Source organism: Mercenaria mercenaria, chromosome 4, assembly GCF_021730395.1.
Source record: "Mercenaria mercenaria strain notata chromosome 4, MADL_Memer_1, whole genome shotgun sequence".
Lineage (NCBI taxonomy): Eukaryota > Metazoa > Mollusca > Bivalvia > Venerida > Veneridae > Mercenaria > Mercenaria mercenaria.
This window is the reverse complement of record NC_069364.1, coordinates 59,381,030-59,394,706: the sequence shown is the minus strand read 5'-3', so window position 1 is coordinate 59,394,706 and position 13,677 is coordinate 59,381,030. Positions and strand designations below refer to the sequence as shown.

The 13,677-nt window shown below is 34.6% G+C and overlaps 1 protein-coding gene across 1 annotated transcript in view; it reads right to left on the bottom strand.

The window, feature by feature from the left end:
* Positions 1 to 373: 373 nt before the first annotated feature.
* Positions 374 to 13,677, bottom strand: part of LOC123551873 (inositol polyphosphate 5-phosphatase OCRL-like) — a 61,570-nt gene continuing 48,266 nt past the window's right edge. Inside the window, exons 24-27 of the mRNA XM_053541419.1 lie at positions 13,336 to 13,420; positions 12,834 to 12,961; positions 10,606 to 10,717; positions 374 to 8,102 (exon numbers count right to left, since the gene is read on the bottom strand). Coding sequence (XP_053397394.1) covers positions 7,954 to 8,102; positions 10,606 to 10,717; positions 12,834 to 12,961; positions 13,336 to 13,420 — 474 coding nt within the window. The 3' untranslated portion in view covers positions 374 to 7,953. The remainder of the gene's footprint in view (positions 8,103 to 10,605; positions 10,718 to 12,833; positions 12,962 to 13,335; positions 13,421 to 13,677) is intronic.

Below are 13,677 nucleotides of genomic sequence, written 5' to 3'. Positions count from 1 at the left end.
GATATGTAATTCATAAGATGGGCCTTGATGTGTAATTAATATGAAATGGGGCTTGATGATGTGTAATTTATATATACTTTTCATTCAGCTTGTTGTTAACAGATATTTATTTCTGTGAAAATTTTGAAACAAGATCAGATATTTTTTGATGTTTTCTTTGATCCAGTAATTGAGTCACAACATTCCAGATGATGTATCAGACTATGAAATCCATCAACCTTTCATATTATTCGTTGTGGGTAAAATGGTTTCTTTAACTGTAAAACTTTCTTTTAAGAAATGTACTGTCTGTTTTAATGCAAGTAATACAACTGACAATTGCAAGCATGGAAAGCAGTTGGAATGAGTCTGTTCTAGGTCAATGTAACAAGGATCTGTTTTTATATTGTTTATTGAGATATCCACATAATTAAAATAAAGTAACAATACCATCAATAAATAAAATCATTATAGCAACACATACATCTGCTTATAACATTCAGCCACAGATAAAAGCACACATTATACCAGTTTTAAGTTTTGCACAAGTCGATGTAGTAGCTACCATACTTTACAGTGATTTACAGCACCCAAAAATATATGTTGTATTTTTTGCAATAAGGTTTATTCATACACTGTTAAGTAATAAATTTATGTTGTAAAAAAATGTGAATGAAATTTTTCTGCAAGTGCCAACCTTTTTAATGAAAGTTAATGAAAAATTAAGAAATATCTATTAAAAACGTAATAAATAATATGCAATATAATGCTATACTTTCACTTTGGTACAAATAAAACAGAAACAAAAATGGACGAGATTCAAAAATGTGCCCATGACCTCATAATTCCTTTCCAATATAATTAAGTAGATGAAAGATCAATATCATAAAGTTAAACTTGAAATAGGTGGGTAATTCACAAATTACAATAAAAGAAAAATGCAAAACAGAAAGTTTTTTGGTTTAACACAGCAGTAAGTAGTTGATTTATTGTGTTGGGCTTTCAGTCACACTGGTACAATTTAAGTTCTATGGCAACTTCCATGCAGAAAGACCACGGTATTCTTACACACATTATTTCGAGTATAAGCTGGCATCTTGGTGGAATCTCAGGCATTCTACAAACAAATTAAGAGCTTCCTAACTTGAAAACATTATACATCCAAAATATCATTTGGGCTCCCAGTGGTGAGAGGAAAATTGTTCAAAGAAAAAGAATGATTTAAAAGAATCAGTCACAATACTGATTAATTGAATATATACATAATTGCGGTTATCACTGTCAGACTCTCATGATGTTAAATTCTATAATTACAAATAACTCCATTTAAACCTCTGGTAAGATCAGATATTGTACTAAACTTTTGCGCAATAAACTTGGAACAGCATCTGAATTTGCTGCTAGCTAACCAAGTTATGTATTATACAGCTCGCTTCTTGAATAAACTTGTCTTCATAAAAAGTCAAGATCAAAATTCATGTGTTTACTTTATTGAAAAGTACTGCAATGCCCTCATATTACACAGTGATCAACTTGGCATTACAAACACAAATATAATTCATTTGAGTACGGATTCCTTTGAGTATGGAGTTTAATAAAATTCTAGTAGTGTTCTAGATCTCTCAAAGTTAGCCAAACAAGCATGCAAGCAAAAACAACTTTCTTATTTCTATTTTGACAGATTTTTGCAAGCAAGTACTGGGTGTCTATAGTTCATCATATATGCTTTTTGTTGTTTCAACACTATTTCGTGTAATAAAAACAGTCAAACATAAGCTGTATATCCTCAACATGAAACCATCTCACAAAGAATTAAAGTATCGAGACAGATTCTGTTACTTTTCCAATCAGAACTTTGACCTCAAGCAAAATCTCATATTATCTCATAACACTTATAGCACTATAATAATTTATAATATGACCACCTATATACACGTTCAATAGGAAATGCAAGGAGTACTGTAGGCAAAATAAAGTATATCACAGATAAAGCTTAACTGTACAGAAATCAGGGCTAAAAATATTAACACCATTTTCACTAGAGGTTAGCAATACCATTAAAAAATAAAACTTAACAGTGATCATTTGAAATAACCTTTCTTCCTTAACCTGGTTAATTTCTATAATGAACTTGTCCATCTTTCAATTTGGACAGTACCATGTGCTTACCAAAAAGATACTGGCTGAATAGCGTACACTGCAGATCGATCATGATCTACACTGGTCGCAAAAGCAGAATCAATCATGTCCAGCATGGTAAAGGTTAATCCAAATTTATATTAGGCCATAACAAATTAATTCCTAGATTATCATCCCCGCCCGCCCCTTCTTTTTTAAGCCGCTCCGACCTTTTTTATTTCTCTCTCTCTCTAAAAAAACGAAGAAATAACAACAAAACAAAAATGTACGAACCACGATAGGGTCCCGTATATTTGTTTTAATGCTGCCGCAAAATACCATAAATAATGCATTTTTTTCACCCCTGGGACCAGCCCCGACACACAGGTATAGACGACTTTCCAACTTCAAACCAAAACAAATTCGCCTATTGATAAAGGGAAATTACTCTCTGCGCTTACTGTCTGCGCTAAAATCTAAGACTGCCGTTACGTTCCCGTAAAACATCGAGTAGTTTAAACTTTTTTTTTTTTTTCAAACAAAATTAATTTCAAATAAATTTATAAGTACCTTGATGAAAGAGATATTAAAAATTACAAATATTAGGATACTTATAAAAAAATGGAGAATATTTTAACCAAGATCAAACTGTGAACAACAAAATTGACACAGGTGACAAGCTAATTGACGATAGTTACTGGGTTTTTTTTATCATAACAAAAAGACTATCACACCTTTTGTTATCGGTTTGAATTGAGAAGCTTATGTCATTTTGAACGATACGATTCCGAAATATTGAAACAGTTGCTTTCTATTTATTAAAAATATTTAATAAAAGAAGTATATATAACAATATTTTTAGTCGTACCACCTCTCCCAGTGCCGTCGGGTTTCTCCCGATTCTAGATGTAAAACCCGATCACCCTGGTAAGAAGTCCAAATCTCCAGATTTAAAAAAATCAAACAACGGGAAAAAAAAGATTCAATCCTTGACATTAATTAATCTTTGCTAATAATCTGTAAACAACAGTTTTCGGATATTTTCACACCTATTTGCCCCTGCTGATTGTTGTTTATTGCATGATATAACAAAGCCAGGTGTTGATTAATGTGTCACAACTGAAACATGTATCTAATATCAATAAAAATCAATTACAATCAAATTTAGATCAGAAAATATATTGGCCCTGCCTTTTTCTATAAGTTTTTGAAATTGAAAGTAGATTACCGCAGTGCCGATTTTGATAAACATTTCTCTTAAATAATTTTAGCAAGAGAAGATGTCAAGGTAAATATTAATATTAACTGTTAAATGCTGTTTAACTGTCTTTACATCATCATAGTTTGTCAAACACATCCTTTAAATTGGAGATATGGGCAATGTTTACAAATGCGTAACAGTATCCGGACAGACAATTTTGGATATCCAGATTATAAAATAATTTTACTAGTTTTATTTTCGAGGAAACTAAGTGGGCCCATCAAAGACGCAGGTCGATCCAGCTCCTAAATAGAATGTTGAATTGTTGATAAAGGTAATATGAGAGTAAAAATGAAAGTCTACAAGTCTGTTTTTACTTTATTCTGTTTTTGCCATTTGTCTTGACTTGTACTCTGGGGGTTCAATTTATGTATAAATAGCTGTCATTTTGAATATATAAGGCTTCATTTTGTGAGTTTAAACTGAAATAAATCTCATGTTGATGAAAAGAACCCTTCAGCTGAAATCCTAAGAGTCTGTATGTACACTTTTGCTTATTTCAAGAGTCAAAATCTCAAGTCCGGGTCAAATGGAACCCCTGCGTACAGTTGTTTTAAAAACAAGAGGACCATGATGGTCCTGAATCGCTCACCTCTTCCCACATGACCCAGTTTTGAGTATGACGTCGTTTTTTCTATTATTTGACCTATTGACCTAGTTTTCAAAAGTACGTGACCCTGTTTTGAACTTTACCTAGATATCATCAAGGTGAACATTCTCACTAATTTTCATGAAGATCTCATGAAAAATATGGCCTCTAGAGAGGTCACAAGGTTTTTCTATTTTTATACCTACTGGCCTAGTTTTTGACCGCACGTGACCCACTTTCGAAACTGACCTAGATATCATCAAGGTGAACATTCAGATCAATTTTCATGAAGATCCATTGAAAAATATGGCCTCTACAGAGGTCAAAATATTTTAACAATTTTAGACCTACTGACCTAGTTTTTGACCGCAGTTGACCCAGTTTCAAACCTGACCTAGATATCATCAAGCTGAACATTCAGACCAACTTTCATACAGATCCCATGAAAAATATGGCCTCTAGAGAGGTCACAAGGTTTTTTATTATTTGACCTACTGACCTAGTTTTTTTGAAGCACGTGACCCAGTTTCAAACTTGACCTAGATATCATCAAGGTGAACATTCTGACCAATTTTTATGGAGATCCATTCACAAGTATGGCCTCTAGAGAGGTCACAAGGTTTTTCTATTTTTAGACCTACTGACCTAGTTTTTGACCGCACATGACCTCGTTTCGAACTTGACCTAGATATCATCAAGATGAACATTCAGACCAATTTTCATACAGATTCAATGAAAAATATGGCCTTTAGAGAGGTCACAAGGTTTTTCTATTATTTGACCTACTGACCTAGTTTTTGATGGCACGTGACCCACTTTCGAACTTGACCTAGATATCATCAAGATGAACATCCAGACCAACTTTCATACAGATCCCATGAAAAATATGGCCTCTAGAGAGGTCACAAGGTTTTTCTATTATTTGACCTACTGACCTAGTTTTTGACGGCACGTGACCCACTTTCGAACTTGACCTAGATATCATCAAGATGAACATTCTGACCAATTTTCATGAAGATCTCATGAAATATATGGCCTCTAGAGAGGTCACAAAGTTTTTCTATTTTTAGACCTACTGACCTAGTTTTTGACCGCACGTGACCCAGTTTCGATCTTGACCTAGATATCATCAAGATGAACATTCAGACCAACTTTCATACAGATCCCATGAAAAATATGGCCTTTAGAGAGGTCACAAGGTTTTTCTATTTTTAGACCTACTGACCTAGTTTTTGACGGCACGTGATCCAGTTTCGAACTTGACCTAGATATCATCAAGGTGAACATTCTGACCAATTTTCATGAAGATCTTGTGAAATATATGGCCTCTAGAGAGGTCACAAGGTTTTTCTATTTTTAGACCTACTGACCTAGTTTTTGACGGCACGTGACCCAGTTTCGAACTTGACCTAGATATCATCAAGATGAACATTCTGACCAACTTTCATAAAGATCCCCTGAAAAATGTGACCTCTAGAGTGGTCACAAGCAAAAGTTTACGGACGCACGCACGGACGACGGACACCGCGCGATCACAAAAGCTCACCTTGTCACTTTGTGACAGGTGAGCTAATAAAAAATAAAATTCCCCCCCCCCCCCCCCACACCGCCCCCTTTTTATCTAAAATTTGGATGATAATCTAGGAATTAATTTATCATGGCCTTATCATAGAAGTGTAAACACATTACACTGGTTTTAATCACTACAGATTATATTATCATGATTGAAATCACTCTACACAATCATCTCAATCATTCTTAGCACAATCATACTCAACATACAATCTAGATAATATGTTCTTCAGAAAAAAAATACCAGTCAGAGGTGATATTCTCCCTGACCCACATTTCACAAAGATGATAATCACAAGAACATCTGGATCCAAGGTTATTAACCTTTAGTCTGTTGGTGGCAAGTGATTGTGCCTTTGCGACAAGTGCAGACCAAGATCAGCCTGCAGGCTGATCATGGTCTGCACTGTTCGCTCTTCAGTCTGTAAATTTTTAGTGAACACCCCTTTGAATAATAAAAGGTACTGTCAAAATTGAATGATAGATCAGTCTATTTTAAAAATTTAGCAGGGTCAGGTTAAACTTCAGACTGAAGACCAGTCCAAGACTGCTGCTTTGCCATTGGTCAATTTCAAAAACTGCTTAGAAACAACCAATCAGATGCCGGAGTTCTGAGACTGGTTTTATAACCTTGGACCCTCTTTAACATTTAACCTGCTAAATTTTTAGAATGGACTGTTCTATCATTCAATTTGGGCAGTACCATTAATTATTCGAAGGGGTGTTCACTAAAAATTTACTTATAGTTGTGCAGGCTGATCTTGGTCTGCACTGCTCGCAAAGCCAAAATCACTTGCCGCCAGCAGGCTAAAGGTTAAGTTCCTCATACTTGTTCCACTGAACTATTAGACTGTTACACAATAACAAAAGACAACACCAAAATAACATCACAAACTGATATGGAATTCCTGCATCTAAAAACACAGACATGTATGGATACACAGTAACCTTGAACTTACATTTGAAGTTGGAATGTTATGAAACAATTATATAATCTCATCATATATGTTGTAAAATAGTTTATGGGATATTTATTCTCCAAGTGCTTGTGGTTTGCTATAACAGTCCAACTTCCGTGTCTCAAACTCGAAAGGCTCATAAACATTTATTTGAATCACAGAATGATCAGTAGTTTAGTTATACGCCGTATGCTGGTTTTCAATATGTCATTGGATCAAGCTCACCAGAGTCCGAGAAGCATCGCCAATCATTAATACTTTAATGTAAAAACTTTTATTTTCTACACATAAAATTATGTTGCAATTCCTGATTTTATAATGCATCTTATACCAGTCTTGATTAAAAATTGATGTAAATTTCATACACCATTTTAACAACCATTTCTCATTGAACATTTTGTAATCCTGATGCACACCATGTAACAGCAATATCTTTTTAAAAAGCACAATATAACAAACTTAAAGTAGGTTCTGTTCATAACCTTTCATGTATGATGAGCTAAAAATATAGATTCAACTCATCCCTGTGGATTGTTCAAGCAAAAAGGTGTGATCTACACTGCAATATACTTGCTGGGACAAATGATATGGTTCTACATTCCCTGTCTTATGTGTTTAAGTGATCTAAGGTGAGAATATTCCAGGACCTAAAAATAAGTTAGTGCAAAGGGAGGTATTTTGGCAAACAAACTTGGACTGTATATATATTAGACTGTACATAAGCCATTTACAATCCCTACTATACATGTACTATGAATATTTTCTAATTATTCTAAAATGTTGACATAAATCACTGTTTGTTAATCTACACATACAGGGTAAAAGCCAATTACAAAAATTTATAATTTTAACTGGTGTAACTTTTTAACAATAGATGACCATTCCAAAAGCACCACAAGCTATCCAGTACGTCAGATGATATAACTGAATTATACTGGAAATCACAACAACATGCTGAATAATATAACACTTGAAATCACAAACATTTTTCTTTTTACTGACAATTTAAAATCTATGTTCATCATGTTTTCTGCTTTAATGTCAGGCAAAATAGACCCTTTCTAAACCATTTTGCTGTGAGGTACAACCCACAGATTTCTACAATTTAGAGATTACAGCACGCAGTACAACTTTCAGCTTTGCAAGATACTGAAGCCTTAAACACATAATGTCTCAAGTTTTGCATCTAGGCACACAGCAAGTTACTCTTCCTGCTAGACAACATCTTATCATATCACGTTACTCCTGAGCGGATATGCCAAAACAAAAGATAAAATGACAGAAATTTCACAGAAATCAAAAAGAAATATTTCCACTCAGATGTCAGTTTAGATCTACTAGTTGCCAGCTCAATGGAAGTTCTCATCTCTCAATGGTTGATATCCCGGCTTTGATATCCCAGCTTTGGCATCACAGCTTTGTTTTCCCAGCTTTCATACACAGCTCTGATAAGGTCAAGGTCACATAGTGTTTGTTTATTCATCATACTCATGTGCGAGGAAATGATAGAGAAATGCTGCCTTCTTCATCTCCTCAGATCTAGCTTGCTGCCGCCGGACATTTTTTGATACATTAGACATCCTCACTGGCGGAGGCCGTAAAAATACATCCCCGAACATCTGGGCTGAAATCATATCACAAGATTTGTTAGACATCTAGACAATGTCAAATCAAATTTGAGGACAGGATACATGTTTTTTCATGAGAACTTACATCTGAAAATTTCATCAATGACTGATAAAGAAAGGAGCAATATATTACACTTTTTTCACTTCGATTGTTATGCATGACTGAGCACCTGTTTTCAGCAGAATAGATATATAAAGGCAGTCAGTTCAACTATTCAGTCACATGCAAGTGTTCCTTGATTCCATTCCCAGTATCAAACTGTAACACTGTAACTCACAACTTCTCTCCATGAATCAGAGTTAGAAGACGAATGACACCCGAGACATTTTGCCCTCAATCAGTTATCACAGGGAACATATCCATCCCAAAATAAACTGAAGACTGGTAACATACCCCTTCCCCAGAAACTGACCAATACAAAATACATATCCTACCCCAAGAAACTGAACCATAAGGAATATACCCCTCCCTGAGAAACAGAATCACAGGGAATGTACACCTCCCCTATAAAATGAACCTACAACCACTTAAATGAAAGTCTTGCGCAAACCATGATTTAAAAACACTGTCAAATGGGTCATCTTCACAACTGTTTATAACAAAACTGCAGTATTTATATTTCGTTAAATACAGCTGTTACCGTTTTCCCATATCAGAGGTCTACCATGGTTGAACCTCTGGCACATTTCGACTAAATTCCTAGTCTTTTTGACAGGATAAAGGTTTCAGCCAATCAGAAGCATTTCGAGACAAGATCTACATGAACCAAACAAAATCATCTGATTCACTGAAAAGCATTACCGCCAACACCTAATTATGATGAATACTTTTATTTCTCGAGGTGATTTTTTCACAATATAGTTAGTTTAATGGAATTTTTTTATTGATCTCATCTTCATTCATTATTTGCAAGTATTTTTCTTAGATGCTGCTCGAATTCCAATTCTGTTGGCTGAATATAGGTAAACACTGACTGGCTGAAACCACTCCTGCTGGACTATTACGAGCATCCTCATCAAATTAAAAAAGAAATAAATCAAAGATTCATTTATGGACTATGACAAACCTCTGATGGATAAGAATGAGCTGTTACTAGATGCAATTAAAGCAGCAGCATTATAAAAACATATAAAATACATTGAAATGCAGGCATATTTACTGGTTTTATGTAAATTATGTAAATTCAATGTTATAAAATGCTAGTTTACATATATAACATGGGCAATATGTCTGCTATAAAATATCATGCGGAACAAATCTGATCTATTTATTCATTGGAGACAAAATTAGCATATTAACATGGGAATTTATGATTGGAAAAGAGCATTTAATGCAATATATAGGCAGGGAATGCAGACAGACTATAGGCAAAGGTTATAAACTGTCAGTCTTTTTTAGTAGAACTTCTATAAAACAGCATATAAATCCAAATCCCTTGATGATTTTATTATTCAAGAAAATAGAGATAACGATGGGTTTATTTTACATAAACTTCCTTGGAAATAATAAAATTCATTATAAATATCCAATTTAGAAAATGTGGCGCTTAGGAAAGGATTTCACCAAAGAATACAGCTGTAGAGTTGTGCAAAGGCTATCAGAATTCAACTATTCAAGGGACAGAACTACATCTACAACAAAGATATTTAAACTGCAGTTACTTCTCCTTTATGGGCTTGAATACTTCTATTTTATATGCATTTGTTATTCATAAAACCGAACAAAAAAGGCATGTAAACAATTATGATAAAAGATTACTTTTAATTATCTCTAAAAAGTAAAGATTAGCACACTTGACAACAGTCTGTAATGATTCAAACCATAATCTACTAACAATGTTGAGACAAGTCACATTCAAATTCCAACAAGATTTTAACAAACTTCATTATAAATTTGGGTAAGACATAAAGGCATTAACTGGTAATTCTACTTTTTACAAATTATTTACAGTATTATGTGCTGGGGATAAATGGAAAGGTTTTTGAGTGTTGGGTGATAAATGGTAAGATATAACACTAATTTAAAGTACTTTCTGCATAGAATTTTAAGAGTTATTTGCATATTCAGTGATAAAAAAAAATTCAATTCCAGTTTTTCAATGAAACAGCAGATAATATCCTCATACTTTCACTGTCAGACTGTTAAATATAATTCAGCTGGTACCCAGCTACACAGTTCAGTAAAATATGGATGACAAGAGCTGTCCTTTACAGCCAGTAATGGACTATCCAAATTGTTGTCCCAGAAGCAGAAATATTACCCTAAATGTCTATAGAGTTTCATTCCAGTATCTGCATTAGTTTTGGAGATAGTAACTTGCATGCAAAACTTTAACCAGAAGTTTTAAAGTTCAAAAGGGGACATAACTTGGCCAAAATACATGTCAGAGTTATGGGACAGGATGCTATCACCTAGTTTTATAATCCCGAAGAGAATTGTGAAGTTTCAAATCAATAGGGCGAATCGTCCAGCTAATAAATAATGAAGCAATCACTTACCTAGGTATTTTATATCTAAATTATTAAATTTAGCTTCCTCAAGGAGCTGACGTAGAAATGCACAGAGATATTTGAAGACATTCCTGTGACAATCTGGCACTTTAGATACCACCTAAAATATAGCTTACACGTAAGAATAGATACAAAAATGTGTATAAATTTAATTTGTGGCATTCAAATCTAAACAAGAGGACCATGATGGTCCTGAATCGCTCACCTCTTCCCACATGACCCAGTTTTGAGTATGACATCGTTTTTTCTCTTATTTGACATAGTGACCTAGTTTTGAACTTGACCTAGGTATTATCAAGATAAAAATTCTGACCAATTTTCATGAAGATCCATTGAAAAATATGGTCTCTAGAGAGGTAACAAGGTTTTTCTATTATTTGACCTATTGACCTAGTTTTCGAAGGTACGTGACCCTGTTTTGAACTTTAACTAGATATCATCAAGGTGAACATTCTCACTAATTTTCATGAAGATCTCATGAAAAATATGGCCTCTAGAGAGGTCACAAGGTTTTTCTATTTTTATACCTACTGGCCTAGTTTTGACCGCACGTGACCCTGTTACGAAACTGACCTAGATATCATCAAGATGAACATTCAGATCAATTTTCATGAAGATCCATTGAAAAATATGGCCTCTAGAGAGGTCAAAAGATTTTAATAATTTTAGACCTACTGACCTAGTTTTTTACCGCAGCTGACCCAGTTTCAAACTTGACCTAGATATCATCAAGATGAACAATCAGACCAACTTTCATACAGATCCCATGAAAAGTATGGCCTCTAGAGAGGTCACAAGGTTTTTTTTATTATTTGACCTCCTGACCTAGTTTTTTAAGGCACATGACCCAGTTTCGAACTTGACCTAGATATCATCAAGGTGAACATTCTGACCAATTTTCATGAAGATCCATTCACAAGTATGGCCTCTAGAGAGGTCACAAGGATTTTCTATTTTTAGACCTACTGACCTAGTTTTTGACCGCAGTTGACCCAGTTTCGAACGTGACCTAGATATCATCAAGATGAACATTTAGACCAATTTTCATACAGATCCCATGAAAAATATGGCCTTTAGAGAGGTCACAAGGTTTTTCTATTATTTGACCTACTGACCTAGTTTTTGAAGGCACGTGACCCACTTTCGAATTTGACCTAGATATCATCAAGATGAACATTCAGACCAACTTTCATACAGATCCCATGAAAAATATGGCCTCTAGAGAGGTCACAAGGTTTTTCTATTATTTGACCTACTGACCTAGTTTTTGACAGCACGTGACCCACTTTCGAATTTGACCTAGATATCATCAAGATGAACATTCTGGCCAATTTTCATGAAGATCTCATGAAATACATGGCCTCTAGAGAGGTCACAAGGTTTTTCTATTTTTAGACCTACTGACCTAGTTTTTGACCCCACGTGACCCAGTTTCAAACTTGACCTAGATATCATCAAGGTGAACACTCAGACCAACTTTCATACAGATCCCATGAAAAATATGGCCTTTAGAGAGGTCACAAGGTTTTTTTATTATTTGACCTAGTTTTTGATGGCACGTGACCCAGTTTCGAACTTGACCTAGATATCATCAAGATAAACATTCTGACCAATTTTCATGAAGATCTTGTTAAATATATGGCCTCTAGAGAGGTCACAAGGTTTTTCTATTTTTAGACCTACTGACCTAGTTTTTGACCGCAGTTGACCCAGTTTCGAACTTGACCTAGATATCATCAAGGTGAACATTCTGACCAATTTTCATGAAGATCTTGTGAAATATATGGCCTCTAGAGAGGTCACAAGGTTTTCCTATTTTTAGACCTACTGACCTAGTTTTTGAGGGCACGTGACCCAGTTTCGAACTTGACCTAGATATCATCAAGATGAACATTCTGACCAACTTTCATAAAGATCCCATGAAAAATGTGACCTCTAGAGTGGTCACAAGCAAAAGTTTACGCACGGACGCACTGACGGACGGACGACAGACGCTGCGCGATCACAAAAGCTCACCTTGTCACTTTGTGACAGGTGAGCTAAAAATCACCAAACTTTATACCATAAACATTTTAATATATTACGTACTTTTTTAGAGTTTTTTTTTTCATTTTCACAAAGGGGCATGTATTATACACCAAAGTAGAGCTTCATACATTTTTTCTCAGTTTGGTAGCAAGTAAATATCACCGAAAATTTTACTACGAGCAGCTTACCTGTTTACAAAGAAGGTAATTATTTGCACAATCTAAGCAGGTTTCATACAGGCAATATGGAATGACAGGTTCTGCTAGGGCATCAAGGAACAGAACAAGGGCCTCTACCACTGAATGTATACTTCCAGCTGAATAAAGGTTAAGGTCAAACTGTGCTTCAAATAATCCTAACCTGCAATATTTCAATATGACCACAATATATAAAGATGTACAGTTAAACATTGATGGCTCCCAGTCCCAAGTGGATAAGGAACATGCATGATTTATCCTGGGTTTTGAGCAATCCTTACACAGAAAATATAAGGAAAATGGCTGGGTACCATACAAAATGCTCAAGTCATCAATGGTAAATTACGCAGTGTTTCAATGTAGTTTTTCTTGTTTTGAAAGCCACTTGATTTTTTAAACTTCAAATCCATTCTTTGAATATTTAGTGACTAAACTGCATTAAAGGATTAAAATAAACTGAGACAGAAATTTTGTGACAGTGTGTAAAGGATACGCAACATATCCGGTACTCCAGTGTCGAGGCAGTCCCTGACTTGATGTATCTCCGTGTTGAGACCTGGCTGCATAAATAGATCTTCCTGGAATTACAAATATAAATATACTGTAAGTATTTATATCTACAGAAGGAAAGTGAAATTAGTACAGTAACAGTAGAAGTTACAAAGAAAAATTTTGATAATATTTCTGAAAATATTCATTAGGTCTTATAAATTTCGAATTAAAAGAAGCACAACTGCCCATGATTCTCAGAGAAAGGTAAAATGAAGGATACAGACAATCCTTTCATACCATAAATTTTATCTGTATTACTATTTTCATTGACTGAAATTACATT